Source organism: Schistocerca piceifrons, chromosome 3 (assembly GCF_021461385.2).
Source record: "Schistocerca piceifrons isolate TAMUIC-IGC-003096 chromosome 3, iqSchPice1.1, whole genome shotgun sequence".
NCBI classification, from domain to species: domain Eukaryota; kingdom Metazoa; phylum Arthropoda; class Insecta; order Orthoptera; family Acrididae; genus Schistocerca; species Schistocerca piceifrons.
Genome location: NC_060140.1, coordinates 448275380 through 448297441, shown reverse-complemented (window position 1 = coordinate 448297441; position 22062 = coordinate 448275380). Strand labels below are relative to the sequence as shown.

Sequence of the window (22062 nt, the reverse complement as noted above, 5' to 3'; positions counted from 1 at the left end):
AGCTAGATGTTGAAACAGAGCGATTATTTATTGAAACAAAAAAATCAATATCTTGTTCAGTCGGAAATAAAAAAAAACCTCTAAGAAAGATTTTAATGAAGTCAATGAAACGAACGACAAGAACGTAAAACCACAGGTAACTATACTGCCTACATATTGTAGTTTAGGTAATGTGGAAGAGAATCATCACGTTCGGAACCAAAGAGGGGTTTGGTAGTACGAGACCAAAAATGAAGAAATGGTTAAACCCGTGCAGATATATCACCAGAAGAATCTAGATATGCATGACTACTCGGCAATTCATTGTTACGTGCCTGGCCAAATTATGTTGAATCACATTCAGTACTTTTCTCTGTCATTGCACTCTCGAACGCCGCAAGGGAGAATCAAAACTTTCTCTTATTTTATTATGATGATCATTTCTCCCAGTGTAGGTGGGTGCGATGTTTTTACATTCAGAGGAGAAAGATAATGACCGAAATTTTGTGAAAACAACATGCCCCAACGAAACACGCCTTTGTATTAATCATTATCATTTTATCTCATATACCATATCCGTTACACGCTCCCCTCTATTTTGTGACAATATAAAACGATCGGCACTTATTTTAAATTTTTCGATCTCCTCTGTCAATCCTATCTCGTACGAACCCACTTTGCGCAGCAGTACTCCAAAACGGTCAAGTTCAGTGTAGGCATTCTCTTTAGTAGACCTATGGCATCTTATAAATGTTCTGCCAGTGAATCATAGTCTTTGGTTAGCTTTCCCACAATATTATCTGTATGATCTTTACAATTTAAGTTATTCTTAATTGTAATCCCCTAGTATTTACTAGAATTTACAGCCTTTAGATATGAGCGATTCATCGTGTAACCAAGACTTAGCGCATTCCCTTTAGTACTCGTGTGAATTACTCCACTTTTTTTTTTTTAAACTTACAGGCAATTGCCACTTTTCACACCCTACAGATATCGTGTCTAAATCATTTTGATATTGGTTTTGATCATCTGATGGCTTTACGAGGTAAATGGGAGCATAACCGGGAAACAGAGGGCGGTTCTGATTGCCTCCTAAATCGCTTATATACCTTAAGAACGGCATTAGGCCTATATCACTTCCTTTTGGTGCACTATATATCACTTCGGTTTTACTCAATGACTTTCCGTCAGGTACTATGAAGTATAAGTATGACCTTTCCAACATGAAACAACGAATCAAGTCACACAAATAAGACGATACTACACAAACAGACAATTTGATATTAACTAGCGTACTTCTGCCAAGTTTTAAACGACGATAAATTTGTAAATAAATTCAATACGTTGGAAATATCCGCGTTGTGGTTTTTATCCACACTGAAGTCATAATCCATCCATCATGTGCAGAACTAACTCAAAGAAGTGAATTATTTATTAAAACTGTGTAATGAAATTTACTATACTGTTGCGTCTACTTCTGTATTATTTATCAAAAGAATGTAAGCTGCACCAGAATTCTGTCACATCACCCAAGTTAATTTATCTCGATGTTTTATACTTCAGTAATAAAAAATTTTAATATTAAATGTACCTGAAGTTCAGTCTCGACAAAAAATTTCATCTCTCTCTCTCTCTCTCTCTCTCACACACAAACACACACACACACACACACACACACACACACACACACACACACACTCCCGCACGTACAAACACACACCACAGATGCACACCTGAGAAATATCCTATGCACACGTCTCCAATCCTGAGTGCCGTTGGAGGCCAGATGAACGAGGCAGAGAGAGCGCTCCTGCGAAGTCCTTGACTACCGTAGCGTTAGATATCACAAATGTGAAGGACCTGTTAGCAGCTGCAGCAACCAGAGTGATTGTCTTCATGCCAGCAGCAGGATACGCGTTAGAGGCGAGATAACTCGAAGAAGCTGCCGCCAACAGACGAGCCAGAAAGCAGACTTATTCAATTGGAACATTTTCGTCGGACCACTATGATCCTAAGTTTGTTACTTAGTCAGATTCATGTTCCATGGATCAGTTTGCATGATACTTCGTAATGATGTGGAAGGAGTCATTTTACATTCACATAACCAATCAATTTCTTTAATATGGTTACATGTTTATCATTTCTAACTTTTTAATTTTTGTTTTTATTCTACTTCATTTTATTACTCAGTATAGATATTTAACAGTAATTCATATCCACCACATTACGGTATGAGATATTCTTCTACGGAACACAAGAAGTTGTCAAGGAGAATCGTTTATAGACTTTTTTTCTAATTTCACTTTGCTCTCATCAGACATTTTATTCTACTGGATAAGTTACGAAATTTCATTGCAATATTGCGCATCCGCTATTTTACTAAAGACAATTTTATGAGGAGTAATGAGTGCCATTATTTCTTCTGTTATTGTAGTATGTACATCATTGTTCCTTTTGAACTGTAGTGGAGTATTTTTTTTTAAAAAACTTTATTGACACAACAATACTAATCATACATATTTAGCCCACCTCCTAACATGATTAATGGGCCATTAATTGTTACATAAAAACTAAGTTATTGCAGCTTAATATTACAATTATGTTAGTGAACTACAGCTTAAGTTACTAAAGTATGGTTAGATTCCTACAACAACAATGGGCAATTTAGTTTTATCTACTACTGACCTAGAAATGACTACTAACTGCAGCGTCACAGGTGTGCCAGTAAAATACAAACCTACTTAAGGTGGCCAGGCTCCTCGAGCTAACCCCGGGGAGCATGCCCCTGGCACTGGGCCGGCCATGGTTAGTATTCGTTGCAGTTTCCTATGTTAGAGTTCTAAACTAAGTCTACTACTACTAACTTAACCTACGTCATCATTGGTGCTTTAGTCGCAATCGGTGTGATTGACCCCACCCCCCCTAATCCCGTACGTGGCGGTTTCCAACTGATGGAAGTCGGCCATTCCACGCACAGGCGGTATGGGAATGGGATCAGGTCTTAATCGGTTGGTTTATTAATTTGGTGTCTATTCTTGGTCCCTCAAGTATTCTATTAACACTTTTCGCGATACCTCATCTGCCAGAGCATTCAAAGTATGGAAAGTGTCTTCTTGTCTTAGGAGATTGTATGTCTCGTTGTTTGGAAGTTGTCTCGGAGTGTTGTCGCAACGTCGTTGAAGAGAGGGCACTCGAAAACCACATGATCAGGAGTTCCTTCCGCCACGCCACAGTCACACTCGGGGGTTGCCCTTTCCCAAACCGACATAAGTATGTCGGATAGGGTCCATGACCAGTGAGAAAGTGGATGAGTCCTCGTGTAGGTTCAAAATATTTCATGGCCCCGCGTTCTTTAACGTCAGGTAAGAACTGGAATGTTCTTCTTCCCGTTTCATCTTCCTGCTAATCCCTCTACCACAGTTCTTCCCCTCTGTTTCTTATTTCCCTCTTATCCCCTACTGTCACACCCATAATGTCTATTATTTTCTCCCCATTCCCTTTTTTTGCCCAGTACCAAGCTGCTTGTTCACGTATCTTGATATCTAACGGGCAGAGCCCCATTATGACTAACAGAGCTCCCCCTGGTGATGTCCTGTAGGCCCCTACTGATCTTAGAATCATGTTTCTTTGGACTCTTCTCACTATCATGGCGGGCAGGACCCGCGTGAGCCTGTGCGCCCAGACTCCCGAGCCGTAACCCACAACTGAGGTCATGATACTATTGTGATAGAGTTTGATGAGATGAGGGGGGAGATGAAATCGTTTATGTCCAATGGAGATGAGGTTACTTAATAATTGGAGGGCTCTCTGGGTTACGGTTTCTATGTGTTTTCCCAAGTTCCATCTCTCGTCAATTATGACTCCCAGATATCGCGTCTCCTGTCGCCGAAGAACTGGTGAGCCATCGATTCTGACAGTGAGATTCCTGATAAACTGACCTTTTAGCAGTAAGTATGTGGATTTACTTGGAGATATTTTCATCTTCGTGTTAAGGTACCATTGGTGCAGTTTTTCAATGGCCCTTTCGATTTTTGGCTCGATGTCCTCTCGGCTACGACCGCCAACCAGCAGAAGGAGGTCATCTGCGTAGGCTATCACCTCTAGCACTTCTTCACTTTGTTGTAGTCCGTCTAGTAATGGTTCCATATGGATATCCCAGAAAAGGGGCCCCAGAACAGAGCCTTGGGGACACCCCTTGGTAATTACTTTTTCAATTCTCCCGCTAGGAGATGATAGCCAAACCTCCCTGTCCTTACAATAGCTCCTCAGACACCCATAAAGCGGCCCTGGACACTCCTTCTCCCGTAAACAGGAGAAGAGCGAAGGCCACCACAGGTGCCACTGATATCCACCATGATGCCGATGACATAATTATGCGAGGTTGAGCCGCAGACCTCAGCCGCCAGAGCGATAACATCAGATGCCGACCGCCCCAGCCTGAAGCCAAATTGCCTGCTGCTCATCCCACACAGCACCTGGTGAGCCGTCAATCTGTCAGCCAGCAATTTCTCCAGAAGCTTCCCGAACAGGTCCAATAGGCAGATTGGCCTGTAAGATTTATCTTCGGCCGGATCTTTTTCCGGTCCTTTTTTTATTATTACCAAATCCGCGGTTTTTCACCTCTTGGGAAACCTCCTTTGTCTAAGACACTCGTTGAATAGGTGGGTCAGTGGCGCGACTAACTGGGGTGCCAGAAATTGCACTACCTCAGCCACAATGCCGTCTGGTCCTGGAGCTTTCCCTCTTTTTAGGGATCTTATATGTGCAGCCACCTCCTCTTCCGAGAATGGGTAGACTGCCGTGTTGTTATTGTAATCTACTAGATATGCATCTCGCAGTTGCTTCTGGCTTTCGGTTTCTCCATCCGCATTGTCGTCAGGCAGCAGGGACTGGAGAAGGACCTCAGCAGTTTCCTGCCAAGATTCTGCCATCCCATCCCCCCGCCTGACTGTTCATAGCTCCAGGGGAGAGCGGGTTTTTTCCCTTACTAATTTATAAGGGAGACCCCACGGATCTAAAGCCAACTGGTTCAGCACGTAGCTTTCCCAGCTACGCATTCTTACTTCGCGTAACTCCTTCTGGAATCTCTGCTTGGCCTCCCTGTATCTTTGCCATCTTTGCCTTTCCAGCCATACGACACTGAGCTGGTAGTTCCTTCTTAGCCTTCTGACAGACTGACGTAATTCCTCTAATTCGGCCGACCATGGTGACGGCGAGGCCGCCACGGCCTTCCTCCTGGTTGGTACAGCGGCCCTCACCGCTCTATGTACTGCACGCACCAGTTCCTCAGCTCTTTCATCTATGTCTAGGTCTTGATGTACGTCACCTTCCGGTAAGGCAGGAATGTCGCACTCCCTTGCTAGTAGTTCCCAATTCGCTTTGTTGTAGTTGAATTGTACTTCCCACCCCATGGTCCAGCGGCACTCTCTGTCACCTAAAGTGAAGGTTATTAAGTTGTGGTCACTCGTGGTGGCATTGCTTACGACTTTCCAACTCGTTATAAGGTTTGCTGCACTATGTGATGTTAGGGTTACATCTATATTCGTGCCTTGTCCTCCTCCTGCTGTGTAGGTAGGAGGATTGCCCGGCCTGTTGGCCACCACGAGCTGCGAAGCCATAAGAAAATCTTCCACTTTATTACCGTTTGTGTCTCTGGTGCCGCTGTACCACAGGGGGGATTTTGCATTGATGTCAGCTGTTATGATTATCTTCCGTCCCCGCAACGCCGTGGTAACTCTTGCCAGGTGTTCTAGGTGTTGTTCAATCTCGTCTCCATATTGAAAATACATATTTGTGAGAATAATTACTCTCATCGGGGACTGAAGCTCCACTACGTTGCGGTGACGAGTTGTAAATTGTGAATGCGTGGTTGCCCTCAAGACTTTGTTTGTAACTACTATTGCCGCTCTAGGGTCCTCACCTCTGCTGACAATCTGCCAAGTTGTGGCAGCAAAAGCTATTTTCCCAGCTTGGGAGTACGGCTCCTGTAGGCAGAGCACGTCCAGTCTCCTCTCCTCCACCTCTTTGCCGAGCTCCTGCGTAACAAGTCGGCTGTTGTGCGTATTTAATTGTCCAATTGTTATCTCAGCCGTCATGGGAAGTATGTGTGTAAGCGGTCGTCCGGTCAGGTCTTACTCCAGTCAAAAGCAATTCGTCCGTTTGCCAGTACGGCCTGTTCATAAATGTCTTGAAGGTCAAACTTATCACCACGTCTCTCACAAACGTATTTCAGTAGGTCTCGCAGGGCTCCGAAATCAGTGGGGAGATTCACTTACTTGAGCTGAATTCTGTCCACAGCCTCGATTACCGAGAAGGTTACCTTTCTACCCTCTCCGTGTCCTACACGGACCACATGTCATAAGGCAGTGACCAGGGTAATCGGCTCTTCCAGCCTGGCCAGTGGCATCGTGTACTCGATGTTGGGGTACACCCTTACCGGGTCCACAGGTGGCAATCTGACCACTGGAGTGTTCTGCGTTGTGACCTTCAGACTTGTGCTTGTGATAGCATTGTCTTGGATGGGTTGGTTTTCTTTGAATTTTGTCGGGGTTTTTGCAGTCATAGGACGCTCTTGCCGCTTCAGATGGACTGTCGGCTTCGTTTCTCGGCGTTGAGGGGCGGGATCTGTGCTCAGTACGGGGAAATCTGTTTGTATACTTATATCAATCATATATTGTTACTGTCTTAGTGGCACCCGAAAGTGCCATCAAGAAATTCTTAAACCTGGTTGCCCTCATAGAGTCCCGCTTGCTCGGTGATTTAAGCTTTGGCATCGATTCTGGAGATCAATCGTTGTTCTAACATTCTATATGTTGGGCAATTACGTCCCATGGCTCCGCATGACTTTTCCTGCGGCTGTTGCAAGGAATACAGACCGCTGCTGCTTTGCAGTCTTTGTGGTTGTGTCCATTTGTGCCACACTTCGTACAAGCCGACTCCCTGGTACAAAGCCTTAGGATGTGGTCCAGGTCACCACAATTGTGGCAGCGAGGTACCACGATGCAGTCTCTAACGTTGACTGAATGGAATCCTACGTATAGTCTGCCCATTGCTGTGATCTTCCTCCACATTGGTGCCGTGACCTCAGCAATGTGATGAACCACATCACGCTCCCGAGGCCCCGTCTTGAATCTCAATTTGAAACCGTTTCGAAATTCCTCCTCATTTAGATCATCAAAATTTTGTTCTTTTATTGGGTTCGTCAGTTCGTCATCAGCCATTATAGTAGGCACGTCATAAAGGATTATTAAAGGATTTCGTTTCTTCGGAGGTTCACACTTAACAAGTGAGTTTAGTTTTTGGTTGTTTAATAATTTGTCTTTGTCTTCCTCCGAAGCTACTTCCACAATTACCGAGTTTCTGCTACGTTTTATTCTTTTCATCTTAATTTTATCTTTGGCTGGGTTAATTGTTTTCGTGAAGAGCTGTTGAATTTTCTTTACACTGGAATCTTGCCCAGGCAGTGTCCTGAGAAAGACTGCAGCGTCTGTTCTTTTGGCAACTTTATCTATGGTTTCTTTGGTTGTGTGCGGCTTGGTTGGCGCTTGCGCAGCCACCGCTGCCCAGGTCTTGACCGGTTGGTTCATCAGTCTACTGTTTTCTTTTTCTAATTCTTCCACCCGGCCTTCAAGTTTCGCATGGGCGATAGATAGCCCATGCTGTGAGTCCATTTTTTATGATTGATAAAGCCACTTGGCTTATTTTTCCATTTTTGACATTCTGCTCTAGGAGCAGTGAAATTCTAGCGTGTCTCTGTGTTACAGATTCGCCTTCTGCCTGTCCCAGCTCGTCCTGGGGAGAGGGATCACGCGCAATAGAAGCGCGTTTGGACACACAAGAAACACTCATTTCAGTTGCCGCCATGATGAGTAAACGAGTGATAAAAGATGGGAGCCCGTCTCTTGCCCCGGACAGGCTCCTCTGGCATTGGGGGGGGGGGGGGGCATGAGGCAGCTCGCCCACCAGCCTTGCCCCAAGGCCAAGGGCACTCTTCGAAATACAGGGTTCAGCGCGCTGTTTCCAGCGCACTGGTCCCCATCGCTGGCTCCGTCATCGACGATTTCACCCGACGCTCCTCGGCAAGTGCACCCCGCACCCCGGAGAGGCGGATGCACCTCTCGCCCTTCGCCGCTTACTAGCCCGAGCTTCCATATCTCGGCAAGGACCCACTCCTACTCAGGTGGTGGGTCGGTCACCCAGTCGTTCAGCGGTCTGGACCCATCTAACCCAGCCCAGGTGATGTCACCACCTCCTGGGTTTGGCAGAACACGCCCCGTTTACCTAGAGGCGCGGCGAAGCACCCTTGCCGAATCGCGTCGCGATCCCACGCCGACGAACGAGGTATCTGGCATGCAGAACACCTGATGGTCTGTGCCCTGCGAACAGAAAGGGACTGATGTTCGGTCCCTTGACACAGCTCCCCCTGTGCCACGCACCCTTCGCTTTCGCATCGGGTTGGGTCGCAGCTCTCCCTTTTGTCGCAAGGCAGAATGCCAAGCTTAACACCTGGCACCACGGGAAGGCGGAAAGAGCCACTTGGGAAGGAGAGGCTATGAGAGACCCATCAGTTCCCCTGTGAGGGCTGCCGCGGCACACCCGACTGGAAGCGATACGCCCCAGTGCGAGCTTCCGTGCCTTACGGCGCACCGGTAACGGGCGGGCCCGCACCGAACGCACCGTCAAGCGATCGACCCCACGCCAGACTAGTGGAGTATTTACAACAAACTTCATGAGAGAATGAATACACTGCGAAGCAGTAGTCAGAATGCCCAGCTACTTAACAGATATCTACACAATGATCGCGGGTGAGCACCACCACTTGTTCTTACAGCATGTTTCTGAGAAATAAAAAATTTTCTGTTTTAAAGATGAGTTGCACAGGAACATTATTCTCCATGACGTTATTGATTTAAAAATATTAAAAATGTGTCAGCTTACTGATTTGTCTCCCCCCAAAATTGTCAGTGATTCTGAGTGCATATTTGGCTGAACTAACGCGTTTTAGGAGTTCCACAACGTGCTTTTGCAGTTTTAATTCCCTTCAAAATGGATACAAGAGAATTTTCCACTCTATTTATTATTTCCTAACCGTGTGTTACATTATCATTGTTGTAGTAACCCTAAACGATGGTTTTCATTGTTTTAATAACGTCATATTATTTACCATAAACAACAAATGTACAAATTCATGCTACTTTCATTACAGCCATTGGTTATGAAACTGACTCATTCATGCCGAAATTATATAAAAATATTGACACATATCAACTAGAGTTTCGTTACAATATATTTTTCGCACAGGTCTTCTCTTTACCATGTCTGGTCACAATAATAAAACTGAAACAAAATAAAATTCTAAGCAGGCAAGGTAATCATAGCTGACTCAAACCAATTAATATATCAAGTAGTATCGAAATACCAGGATGTAACAGTACATGTGGCCATAACGGGACAGTGGGTGTTAGCTACTGAAAATCTCAGTGATTTTATGTGCAGTTACAGATACGAATAAAATGCATCGTTCTATTTTATATTAAAATTGGTTCTATGCTTCCACTGTTCTGCAAACAGCTGTTTTCTTTAAAATGACTCCTCATCACGGAAACATATGGGCAACACGCTCTAGTTGTATGTGCGTATACGACTATCATTCTCCAAATAAAATACAGAAGGGAGAACCGATAGAGATACTCAAGGTACCCTCCGCCACACACCGTCTGGTGGCTTGCGGAGTATGGATGTAGATGTAGATACTCACAATGTCAGCATCACCACATTTAGATACATGTGTAAACCTCGCAGGCGTCACTGAGAAGCTTATTTTGACGTTCTGATTAAAAGTTAAAGCGGTTTCTACAGATTTAAGTCAATCAGACGAATGCTTGACACGCACATACACACACGAACAGAAACGGCGTTGTTACGGGTGCATACTCAAGGTGAGAGTCAAACAAAAAGTAAATAACACATGAAATCGACCAGCATACACATGAAGTTACGTCTAAAAGTCATGTAACATAATCATAATTTCTTTGGTTATCGGTTAATGTCTCTGAAGGCACGTAAATAAATCACAGTTAAGTGCGGAAAAACAGTCACAGCGTCTAAATATCCAGACACAGCGCCGGAAATCGAATTACCACGTTAGGCAAGACAATAGGAAATATCACTTTCATTCCCTGAGTGGTCTGAACACTCATCACTGGAGTCTTCCACATTTGACATTTGCTGCCTATTTGCAAGCTGATATAAATGAACTTCTTCCATCGTTCCATCTTATTCTGCATTAAAGGATGATTTTGTCCCATTTTGAACGACATTAGTGTGCAGCGTTTCTCACTTACAAACGAGCTTTGCATCTCGTAAGCGTTGAAATCGATTGCTACTTCCGCAAAATTCCATTTCCAAAGTATCCTGTGTCACAACTATACTCTGACGTTCTTTTAAATAAAGGCTATATTTATGCCTAAGTCCATAGGAAAAACCTATTCTAATATATCGTACACACCCCATACTTAAATATGTTCCAAAAAGCTTGTACAATGCTGTTGGCAACGGTGCAACATCGAAATGAAGCAGAATCACTGACAAGATACAGTGAGAAACACAAACAATACATACATTGAAGTAAAATCACTACAGCATACTACCAATTGACGAAATATAATGCATAGCGCCATCACTTGCTTTAATGGTAAATATATGTCTGAATGATGCTAAATGTTAAATATTTGCCAAATGCTTTTACATAAAGAAAAGTATTATCTTTTCAACAAGTTTCAAATAGCGACACACACCCATAAATTTTTACTAAGAATTAGTGAATTTACTCATGGTATTTTTATTGCCTATGGTTATGGTCACTTTCAGAACTCAAATTCATAATCGTATTAATAAGACTGAACATTAAATTGCTGATGTACGTGCGTAACACCACAATAAAATAAAAACAGTGAATAGTGGAGGGAAGTATGAATGAGAACAGTGGCGTATTTAAGTTTACAACATAATAACAAGTTTTATTAATCTTTTTGTATCTACAACTAGCTGGTAAATCTAATACTGAAAGGACAAACACAAATCAGAAAAGAAATGGTGTTTCATTGGCAAAGCATACATTGGGCTAAAAGTCATACAAAGTCTTCCCTGAAGTAATCCCTTACACAACGCAGTCTGACACTTTGCCATGGCTTTTCAGAAAGGAAGGCCCTGTCAATCGGAAAACGAAAACCACAGTGAAACTCAAAAAATCTTTTTCGCAACAGTTAGCCACATCTTCTCGCTACCTCTTGAAATAGTCGCCGCTCCAACATTTGTCGTGGCTTTGTACAAACTTTTCAGTGCCGTTGTCACAGAAAGCAGACGCCTGTGTTTTCCACCAATTCTCCATGCTGGTCTGCTTTTGGTTGTTTGTGCCAAAATGTTGTCTTTGGCCAGTGGTTCTTGTGAGCAGAAATGAACAACAGAGGGAGCCAATTAAGGGCTGCATTGTGAGTGATCAAACACTTCCCATAGAAAACGCTGCAGAAGCGTCTTCATTGTCCCTGCAGAATGCGGCAGAAAATTGTCTTGAACAAAGAAACGCATGACATTTAGGTCATGTGGGTTGCATAGCTTCAGGCGAAATCTCTCACCAGATCCACATACTTGGCGGCATACACTGTTGGTTTAGGCATTTCTACGTGATCATGTGAAGCGATCGGCCGACACACTACAGATACTTTCCCAAATAATCTGTGCCAAGTTCCATCGGATTTTCTCAGTGGCTCCCATTCCACGCCTAATTGGACCTTACTTCCCGAATACTCCTCGTATATTAATCATCTGTGAAGCCAAACTCTGTGTAAATGGAGTCAACTACAACCCAGATACCACAAACCATGGTAGACCTGGGAACAGAGATCAGTGAATATCATTTGATAACCCTTCGCCGATAAAGCACTATTTTGTCTTTTCACCTTGATTCAGGTAGCAGCTGAAAACAGGGTGCTGTGGGCGAGGAGTGGTGTGCTGCGGCAGCTGTAATGATCTGATACATCCACGAAAATTTGTAACCTACGCGATCTGGCGTTCTGATTATCAGAACGCGGAAAACTTCCCTGTCAGAGCCCTGAAATACCGGCAGATTTCAGTGTGAAGTGCACTCATTAGCTAGTCTGCACAAAGCAGTTGAGTCACAGGCTGAATAATGCATGCTGGAATTGCGAAGCGTCGGACGGCCGACGGAGGACGATTAAGTTCACCCTCATATCACACAATATGTCTGGGATGGTTGGCAGTTGCAATGTTGTTACAGTTAGAAACTGTCAGTGACTCTTAGTCCACCACAGAATGGAGACCAAAAGTCTCATCCTCTATAGAAAGACGTAAAGTTTTCCACCAGGGGAGGACCAAAGACAAAGAAGATCAAGAATCACATACACTTTCCACCAAGTCCCATTATGGGAGCCAAACTAGCAGAAAAGAAACCACCCCCACATCGCACAAAGTAATCGAACTACCCTCTACTCATTGAATCTCATCTTGTAATTGTTCTTTCGGCCTGGAAGCTAATCTACACGAAGCACTGAGGTTCCACTTTGCATATTCTTGGGAGAGCAAATCTGTCTTATCTGAAGAGGTAGTATTTTAGACTAGGGAGGCGTTGTTCTCACGGTAAGCATGGCTATGTTTTGCCAAAACTATCTGCCTAGATGACACCACAGCCCTTCATTGACGTAGAGATCTAATCTTTCCACGCCGACCATATCCAATTTCTCAAAGAAAGCTGTTAAGCTTCCCAGACAGTTTTCCTTGTGAGATATGTTTTTGCAGCTCGCTAAAATAACTTGACGACTTCGTAGAATCAGGGGCGTTACAGTCTTGCCTTCACTAACCTTCTGTCCGTATTGTCCCAACTTCTGACATGAGAAAGCACAGAGTTTTATGACCCCCCCCCCCCCACCCTCCGCACATACGCTCAGTGTACAGAAGTCTCTCTTAAATAGCTTCTCCACCCAATTTCCACTAACTGGCTGCCTACAGACTGCTGCCTGGACCTCTGCAAGTACGGCCCACTGAGTGCTGCTTAACAAAATCACTAACGCAGCCATGTCACTGCCCTCAGCATCTATGATCACCATTTGACGTTTCTGGCTGTTCTCTGTGGCCTCCACTACTGTCGCCTCGGATACAAGTTCTCTGCGGGCTACACATGCAGGTATAAGAACACTGAGAACACAGTTTCCCACCCACAAATGTCATAAATCACACATACCAAATGTATTACTTGGGAACCCAGAGGTCATGACCTACAATAAGAACGTTAATACAACTGACAATGACGATGAAGTGCTACCTCTTTTTTTTTTTTTCATCAGTCTACTGACTGGTTTGATGCGGCCCGCCACGAATTACTTTCCTGTGCTAACCTCTTCATCTCAGAGTAGCACTTGCAACCTATGTCCTCAATTATTTGCTTGACGTATTCCTATCTCTGTCTTCCTCTACAGTTTTTGCCCTCTACAGCTTCCTCTAGTACCATCGAAGTCATTCCCTCATGTCTTAGCAGATGTCCTATCATCCTGTCCCTTCTCTTTATCGGTGTTTTCCTCATATTCCTTTCCTCTCCGATTCTGCATAGAACCTCCTCATTCCTTACCTGTTATAAAAACCGAAATATGTTAGCCATAACAGCAGTGCAAAGATTTTTTATTTTCAAGTAAATATTTTTTTAGGAAAGAAATAATTGTTGTTCACTATATGCATTGGTTTAAAACATTGCGTCGTTGTAGAAAATAAAATCTGTCTGGGCTATGCTAATAACAACACCGTCGCAGATGAGGAACGAACACATAGCACGAGAATGGTATCACAGTGCTGAGACAACAATGTCCTAGGTGCCGTGTGTCATGGCTTAAGGTACGTGTGTACATGCAGTGGGCAAGACTAGTCCCCACCTGGTACGTACAATAGTTTTTCTCTGTCATCGCGAGACATCCGTTGTAGCACACAATTGCACAAACTTCAGCCTGGAAATATTTTTATGCAGTGGTGTAGCTATGAAGTACTTGACGTTGCAATAAAGTACCCCCTTTGTCAGAAAAGTTCCAGGACAGGTATTTTTTTATGAGTTTAGAACAATAAAAGCAACAACTTTTTATTTTAACTGGTATATGTGCGTCCTTGAAATAACCCTTGCGAAGCTTCCGCACAAACTCCTTAAGTATGAGGGCTGTGCTTAGCAACACACTGTTTGGCTCCTTGGCACATTAGTTACAGCTACACAGTGGATGCCGATTGTGAACAATGAGTGAACATTAACCTTTTTGACGCTGCAGACGTGAAATCCCGCCGCACTCCAGCTGTCCGCAGGTGATGCGGATGTCGTTAGGCCGCGGCAATGGTATTTCCCATGGGTGCTGCGGACGCCATTCATTGTCGCGGCCTGACAGGTACCTGAGTCATGATGATGGCATTTACCGTCATCCGGTTCCGCATCCTGTGGTTCTGCAGACGTCTATAGCCGTTCAGCGGAATTTCCACCGGATTTCACAGTTGCTGTTCAACATTCGTGCTGGCTGGTTCGTGTGGTGATCTGTATTCAGCATCTGTTGTGTCTCTTAGCTTCCTACCTATTCAAATAGCATGTAGACGTAGTTGCACTGGTGAAGTGATACTGGACATACACACAAGGAGTGATAGTGACAGTGAATGTGTCATCTTCAGTGACATTAGTGGTATGATGATTCTTCAGAAGACTCTCGTAGTAATACGCATCCAGTAGTTCACCTTGTTGAGCTCACCAAGGTAGTTCTTCTTCAGATTCTAAAGCGAAGACGAATCGATCAGTAAAAGGCCACGCCTTTGTGATAAAATTGATCAGCAAAAGCGTGATTTCAGGGCATAACTGCCAACTAGCGCCTGATTCAAGCGTTCTATACTATTTCAATCAGAAAGTCTGATGAAATTTGTAGCAATTCAAAACAACCAATTTTACACTTTCACCGTGGCAAATACGTCGGAATGAGTTCATTCTCGACTCTCCAACTGGAAAGATACTTGGCCTGAGGCTCTGTACTGCTTCTTTGGTATTTGGCTTATCATGGCCAGTAGATAAAAAGTGGAGAAAAGGGAAATATTGGCCAGTGATGTACTTTTGAGCACCCCAATTTTCGGTGGAGTTAAGTCTCGTGACCGTTTTATGTTATTTTTGAGAATGTTGCATTTTAGTGACAACTCTGCCAATCGTGAAGATTACTGTTTAAAATAAGGAAAATATTTCATACAGTTCATTTGGCGTACCGAATTGCGTTTGATCCATACAAAAATCTCTGTGTCGATGATAGCCTATTATTGGTCAAAGGTCGCTTCTCTTTTAAGCAACTCATTCCTTCAAAACAAGGTAAATTTCGAATTAAGACAGTCATGTCCGACTGTAAAACTGGATACATTTTATTGTATACATAGGCACAACAACAGAATTTGAAGTTCATAATTTGGGGAAATCCAGCGGTATAGTGGCAACACTAATAAAGCCATAGTGTGAACGTGGTCAAACCTTGTACACTCTTTGACATAAAACTCGAGCGGCGGCCGGCCGCTTCAGAGGCTAAGTCCGCGCCGATCGCGACATGGGACAATAAAACTGGCCAACTCGCTAATTCTCTAAGTCCGGTTATCTGCACAATCTGGCAACACTGCAGACTGCGGCACTTCCTGGAGGAAAACTTGTCCCATGATAGAGATACACTAGGGTGATTACGCCTGTGGTCTAGCGGTAGCGTGCGTTGTTTCTGTTCGTAATGTCAGTGGATCGAGAGAAGCTGGCATAAAATATTTTTATAGCCTCTTCTGTCTGAATGCTGAAGACATGAATGTAATGGTAGCGCAGATTCAATCTATTTCGCTTTCTGACACATCGATATCAAAATTTTATCCAGTAACGATTTTGCGGCAGATTTCCTGCAGACTGTCCTCCTCTGGACGCCGTATGCGGCAAAGCTCCGGGTTCCATTTGCTGGCTACCGGCAGCGGCCGTGGCGACAGCAGAGGCGCTGCACTCCCCCGTTCTTTATCGAAAGCGCCTGCTCCCGCTCATCGCTTTTGATGATTTAAAACGCTTTGTTATTAAATGTTGCTCCACAGAAAATTTCTACGATTTCCATTCACGCTCAAAAGCAACGGAGACAGACGCCCTGATTAGTAGGCGGGTATTATGTTACATTAATCGGCAAGAGCTGAGTATGGCCCGAAATTAATTTTGTAGACTGGGACGAAATTAAACCACCTCGCTACATTCGATGAATTTATAAATGCTTCATACCTCGTTTCTTTTCCTTTCAAACTCAATTATTTGTGCAACTTTTGGTCAATGTTCGGATGTTTTCGTCAAGCCGGGGTGAGCGTCTGTGGTGTAAAGTGTATTACAGTTCTTGTTTCATTCCTTATGGTAACTCTATGCGATAAACTGTGTGAATACCTTGCAATGCATGCTCTGTAGCAGTGCAGGAACACTGCACATTTGGAGTTCCATGTATGGGTTCATGAAGTATTTAATGTTGATCGGAAGTGATAGTTAAGGTCATCAGATTTAGACTAGAAAAATTTGTCCTTTTGGAGGTTTCAGAGAACGGAAAGGAATTGCTAACGCCGGTGTTAGAAAACGGCTACAGTTAAATGCTATTGCAAAAATTTAGAAGAGGGGAACTATATTAAACAACATGTGCACTTTGTAAACAACCTTCTGACATGTTAGACCTATATGACGAACAAAACTCAAATTTATATCGTTGACAGTCGCTTTGAATCTTTTCAGGATCTATTTTACAGTGAAGCACCTTGGCATTTGCAAAGCAGACATCCATGATATTAACTTAATTTACTAAGTCGAATCGGACGAAGATTGATGTTTAAAGGCATTCTTCAGATTTCGTATAAAGAATTTTTACTAGCCGTTTGCAACTCCATTAATTAAAATGGAAAATAAAATGTTTTAGTCAGCGGCTTCCACCGAGATTGGAACTGCTATGTCATACAGTACGACCACCGCAACGCACAAGGGAACCTCTTTTTTTTAATTTTGCTTTTTTTCCTTTTACTTTTTTGACGATTACCCCTTTTTTTCTCTCTTATTTTAAAGCCCCTTAGGAAAATGGCAATAAAAAAAGAAACTAAGTGCCACCGCCACTTTTCATCCTATAACAAAAAAGAAAAAAAAATCTGGTCCACTTCAGGCGTTGGCTCCTGACTAAACCTACCCCAAGAGCTGCCTATATACCAGGGGAAATATGGGAATTCAAGGTTATGGCTATCATTACAAACAAAACAAAATCTTCCTTTATCTGAATTTTATTTTTATTTTGATTATTTTGTTTATTTTTGTTGTGTAATTGATCAGACGCCTTCTGCGCCCCACTGGTAATATGTTGAGTCACGTCTTCTCGAAATTGGTGTGTTCCGTTCAGTAGTTCAGAAATGTTCATTGGTTCAAACTGGAAACCTTCTTCACTCTTGTCTTAACTCTTTGATGCACAGATTTTATGTTTAATTAATTTTTTAATAAAACATGCATTTTCTATGTCTGGTGGGGTTGCTAATAAAGGAAAACATGAATTAAAATTTTTTATTGTATTGATTTTGGTTTTAGATGGTGGTATATATAATATACCACCATGCCACTTAGGGCCGTACCTAAAGTTTTTGAGATATCTTGGTTTGTGCTTGTAACTCACCTTTAAATTCTACTCTAAGCAGTAATAATTAGTATAATTAATGTAAAATAATTTTATTTCTGGCAATTGGTCATTTACAATACAAAATCAAATTACAAACCTTACAAATAAAATATGTTTCTTATTCCTTTTTGTGAAAATCTTGAAAGCACCTTTTTGTTTTGCTAAGGCACAAAGGCACTTTGCATTCAGCGCACATCCAGAAAGTGCGCACTTGCTTCTTTTTTGTACTGCATTTCGCACAACGTCTGGCGGTAGTACGCTCTGGCTGGTGGGATGAATTGTCGAGACGCTGGCGTGAGGAAACATATGGCTTGTTTTTCTTTACGTGGACTTGACTCTCATGAAGTCTAGATGGCCTCAATGGTGTTTTCTGGGTTACTAAGCTTTGCAGGATACTCATCCTGAAGACTTTGGCAGTCATTTTTTCTCTATCGCCTAGTTCCTTCCAAATTATATAGCTGTTGACGATACTGACATCAAGCAGGTGAAAGAATATTCGGTGCCACCACTTTTTACTTCTCCGGCTTATTTCATATGATTTTTTCAGTTGGTCGAACTTGTCGACATTGTTCATGTGTGCATTGTAATCCATCACTGCTTGAGGACAAGGTAGCTCTATGCGTGAACCATCTCTTTCACGGCGAGTCACTGTAGTAACTTCAGGACTGTGAAAATTTGAAAGGAGATGAACAGCTCTCTTATCTTTCCACTTCAAGTAGAGGATGCCACAGTTGCTGACCCTCCAGTCAAATTCACCTCTGCTTAATTCTTTGTCTGTTTTTAATTTGGGTAAATGTTTCCTTGTTGGTTGAACTGTCCCACAGGCATATATGTTTCTCTGCTGTAAACCAGCCAACAAGTTATAGCTATTGAAATAGTTGTCGAAATAAAGATAATGGCCTTTATTTACGAGTTCAGAGGACAAACTCAGCACTACATGCTCCCCAAGGCCTGTTTGCACTGTGTCACCTACTTTTCCGGTGTAAATATCAAATTTCAAGTTGTAAGAGGTCTTGTCACACAGCATCCACACTTTGTAACCACGCTTTATGGGTTTATCTCTCATGTATTGTTTCATACTGTTGCGGCCTTTGAATTTGATCATTGACTCATCAATTGCTAGGTGTTTGCTGGGTTGGTAACACTTGGAAAAAGATTCAGATAGTATCTTGATCACTGGTCGCAGCTTGTACAGTTTGTCATAACCTGGGTGTCCTTTTTCTGGATGCAATGTGTTATCATTCAGATGAATGTTCCTCAGTAACCATCCAAACCGATTTACTGCCATCAGAGATGCAATATAACGATCATGAAGTTCTGGGGCACTAGACCAGTAGTCTCTGTATGCTGGCATACGCTTTATACCCATCAAAATGTTGATTCCCAGGAAAGTTCGTATTTCATTGTCAGTTGTTGGAGTGAAAGACTTGCCAGATTGCGTCGCATATAAATTTGTTTGGAAAACGATTAGCTGAACTAGCTCTTTTGGAAATATTTTTTCGAATATATCGATAGGTTCTGGATCATCAATGTCCCTAATAAAAGCACTTGGTCCTGATTCACTGTCGAACTGCATTCCTGAGGTAGCATTGAATTGTTGTCCCCAAGTTGGCGCTGTGTCAGCAGCGCGTTTTGGCGGAGTGGACTCACTTTCTTCCTCGCTCTCTGAAACTTCGCCTTCAGACGACACAATAGCCTCCGCAACAATGCTTGCTTCATAATCAGATTCGTCATCTGTGGTGTCAACAGTGGAATCCTCGTCTGATGGAATTTCACACAATAATCGTTCGATTTCTTCATCTCGTAAGCCTCTTCTTGACATTTTCATTTTCAAACAACAGCCTGAATCCAAGTAAAGAATACGTAAGCAAAACAAAATGGAGAAAGAGCTAAAATAAGTCACAACACAATTAAAAACTAAACTTTGTAGCGGAGGATTTCGAATTTTATACTAGGAAACGAAATGCAATAGAATACTGCTACATGCACGGTGGTACAAATAATATACCACCAAAATAAATTGTATATAAATAACGGAAGATTGTGCATATGAATGTATACATGGGTTCATACCGTAGCTGTGACGTCCAAGATATGGAAAAAACACAGGCGCAACAAGAAATTCGTTATAAACCACTATTCACACGCAAAAACCATGCACAACTCAGCACGCAGCTTTCACAGTTGTAATCTATGCAATTCTTGGCGGGAACTGATTCCTTATAGGCAGTGAGTGCCATCTGTCTGATAAGTAGAGAACTAGGTGAGCATATTAGAGTGGTGGTCGTGCAGTTAAACCACTGTGCAAAGAGCCAAGAAAATTTTCAAAAGGTGGTATACTATGTATACCACCGTGCTCCAAAGAGTTAACACATTCCAGCTGCGAGGCGGGTCGTGGAAAGCACTCCCAAGGAAGGTCGAGAGAAATTGTCTGTATTTTGGGTGGCGGACAACGACATAATGACGGTCGTTGAGGTATGTCCAAAAATCGAGTACAGAGTCTACAGTTTGTCCAACTAGGTAGTGAATGGCATGTCCGCGAATCCAATTCACAGCATTGGTCTTTGTCCGAGGAAAATAGTCACGTCCCGGAACTAATAATGAAAGGGGAGTATTCCGATTCAGAACGTCCCGCGTTAGAAAAGCCACAATATGACGAATAACCTCTGAGCTAACGACACACTGGCGACCAGACGGACTATAGTCACTGCGATGTTGCCTGAGCCTCAAAACGCAACCTTAAAACACACAAACAGGTGTTACTTATGTGAAGAACGCCGTTCTTGGAGTCCAGAAATTATTTATACTTTCTAAGTGTCTCATCTTGCAGTGGATTCTATCGAACGAGTCTTCGATGTGGAAAACAAATGTCAAGTGAATTTAGCGAGGTAACGCCGGCCTACACCCGGAAGTAAATGCACTATCAGGGTGTTGACAAATACTTGCTACGACGCTACCATTTCTCGGTTCTCTTACGAGGCAGCTCTACAGTTAAATGCTTGCCGTGATTCTCCGATACGGTCCTTCAGAGTGGAGACGCGGGCGCACGTTTGGTTTTTATGCGGCGTTCTCCCCTGATGGTTTCTGACGTCGCCTTGTAGGCTATGTCTACATTTGAGACATTCAATTATCATTAATCCAGAATGATACAAGTTTCAGCTTCCGGCGTGGAAGAAGGCTGTTGACGCCGACATTATATCATTTCAACGTAGGGAAAGCAAAACGGGTCAGTCAATGTTTCTCATTCAACATAAAGCATGTGAGATAATTTTCCGTAACGTTCATAATCATCTAAAAATTCAAACGAAGTAAAAATACAGCTGAAGCTTATTCGAATTGAATATAATGTAAGGTACCAAACGCTTTACACCTCGATGTCGAATTTGTCCACGTGCAATCTTTTGCAGCATACAAAAAGAATGTCATGATTACCACGAGAATGAAGAAATATGTTGGTACGGATGGAAGCAAGGAGAGACGCAGTCAACAAATATTCGATTCCTCATGGCATTCATTTCATTTGAGACGTAAGAAGAGTTAAAGCGGGATATTACTTTCGTTAACACGAAAGAGATGCCGCACATATTGATAACGAGGAAGTCTGCGTCTTCATACGTTTCCTCCATGAAATCTGTATGCTCTCTTATATACTAAGTAGCCTGATCATTGTTTCAGTAATGTTACCCTCTTGTTTGACCCCGTAACGATGAACAGATTCCAAATGCATGTCTCTGCATGAAAGTAGCTGTTCGAACCCTTCCTGGGTTGCTTTTTGTGTTTTATTGCTTGTAATTCCTGAAGCAGACCACTGTGCCTTCTCCCCTTGTGGGTTAGGTCTCAAAACTAAACTGCTTTTTATCCAATGGCATAATTTATTCAGACAGCATCAGCACAAGACTGTCAAACAAAGCCTTCCATTTACGGTTGCAACACTCTAACCAGCACTGACCGAAGTGTAATCCACGGTCATGGTCCGAAATTAGCAGCTGTCTGCGACTGTGGCAAAGTCCGTACTACACTTTCGATTCCGCAGCACCATTTTATCTGGTAACACTGTGTAGTTGCAGAGTTGTGCCAGCATGTCTGTCCTCACACTGTCAACTTTATGTATCTCACTTCTCCTGCAGCCTTGATCACGAGGAGCAGAAGTAAATGAATGTATTCTGCATGACGTAACATTCAGTATTCCCTTCTTTCATAGCCACTCTTCATGTGCATCGATACCAAATAGGAGTGTGAAAACTCTTGTGAGTGAGAGAATGACAATAACAATCGTAACAAGAACAATCAAATAATGAATGATGTTTATTCCAACGCAGAACGAGAATGGCTTTAAATATAAAAATCTATATCTATATCCATATCTATT

At 42.8% G+C, this 22062-nt stretch overlaps 1 protein-coding gene across 1 annotated transcript in view; it reads right to left on the bottom strand.

Annotated features, from left to right (window-relative positions):
• LOC124788736 (piggyBac transposable element-derived protein 4-like) overlaps window positions 1-19515 on the bottom strand; it is a 65095-nt gene extending 45580 nt beyond the window's left edge. The window contains exon 1 of the mRNA XM_047256019.1: window positions 18210-19515. Coding sequence (XP_047111975.1) covers window positions 18210-19515 — 1306 coding nt within the window. The remainder of the gene's footprint in view (window positions 1-18209) is intronic.
• Between the last annotated feature and the right edge of the window lie 2547 nt (window positions 19516-22062).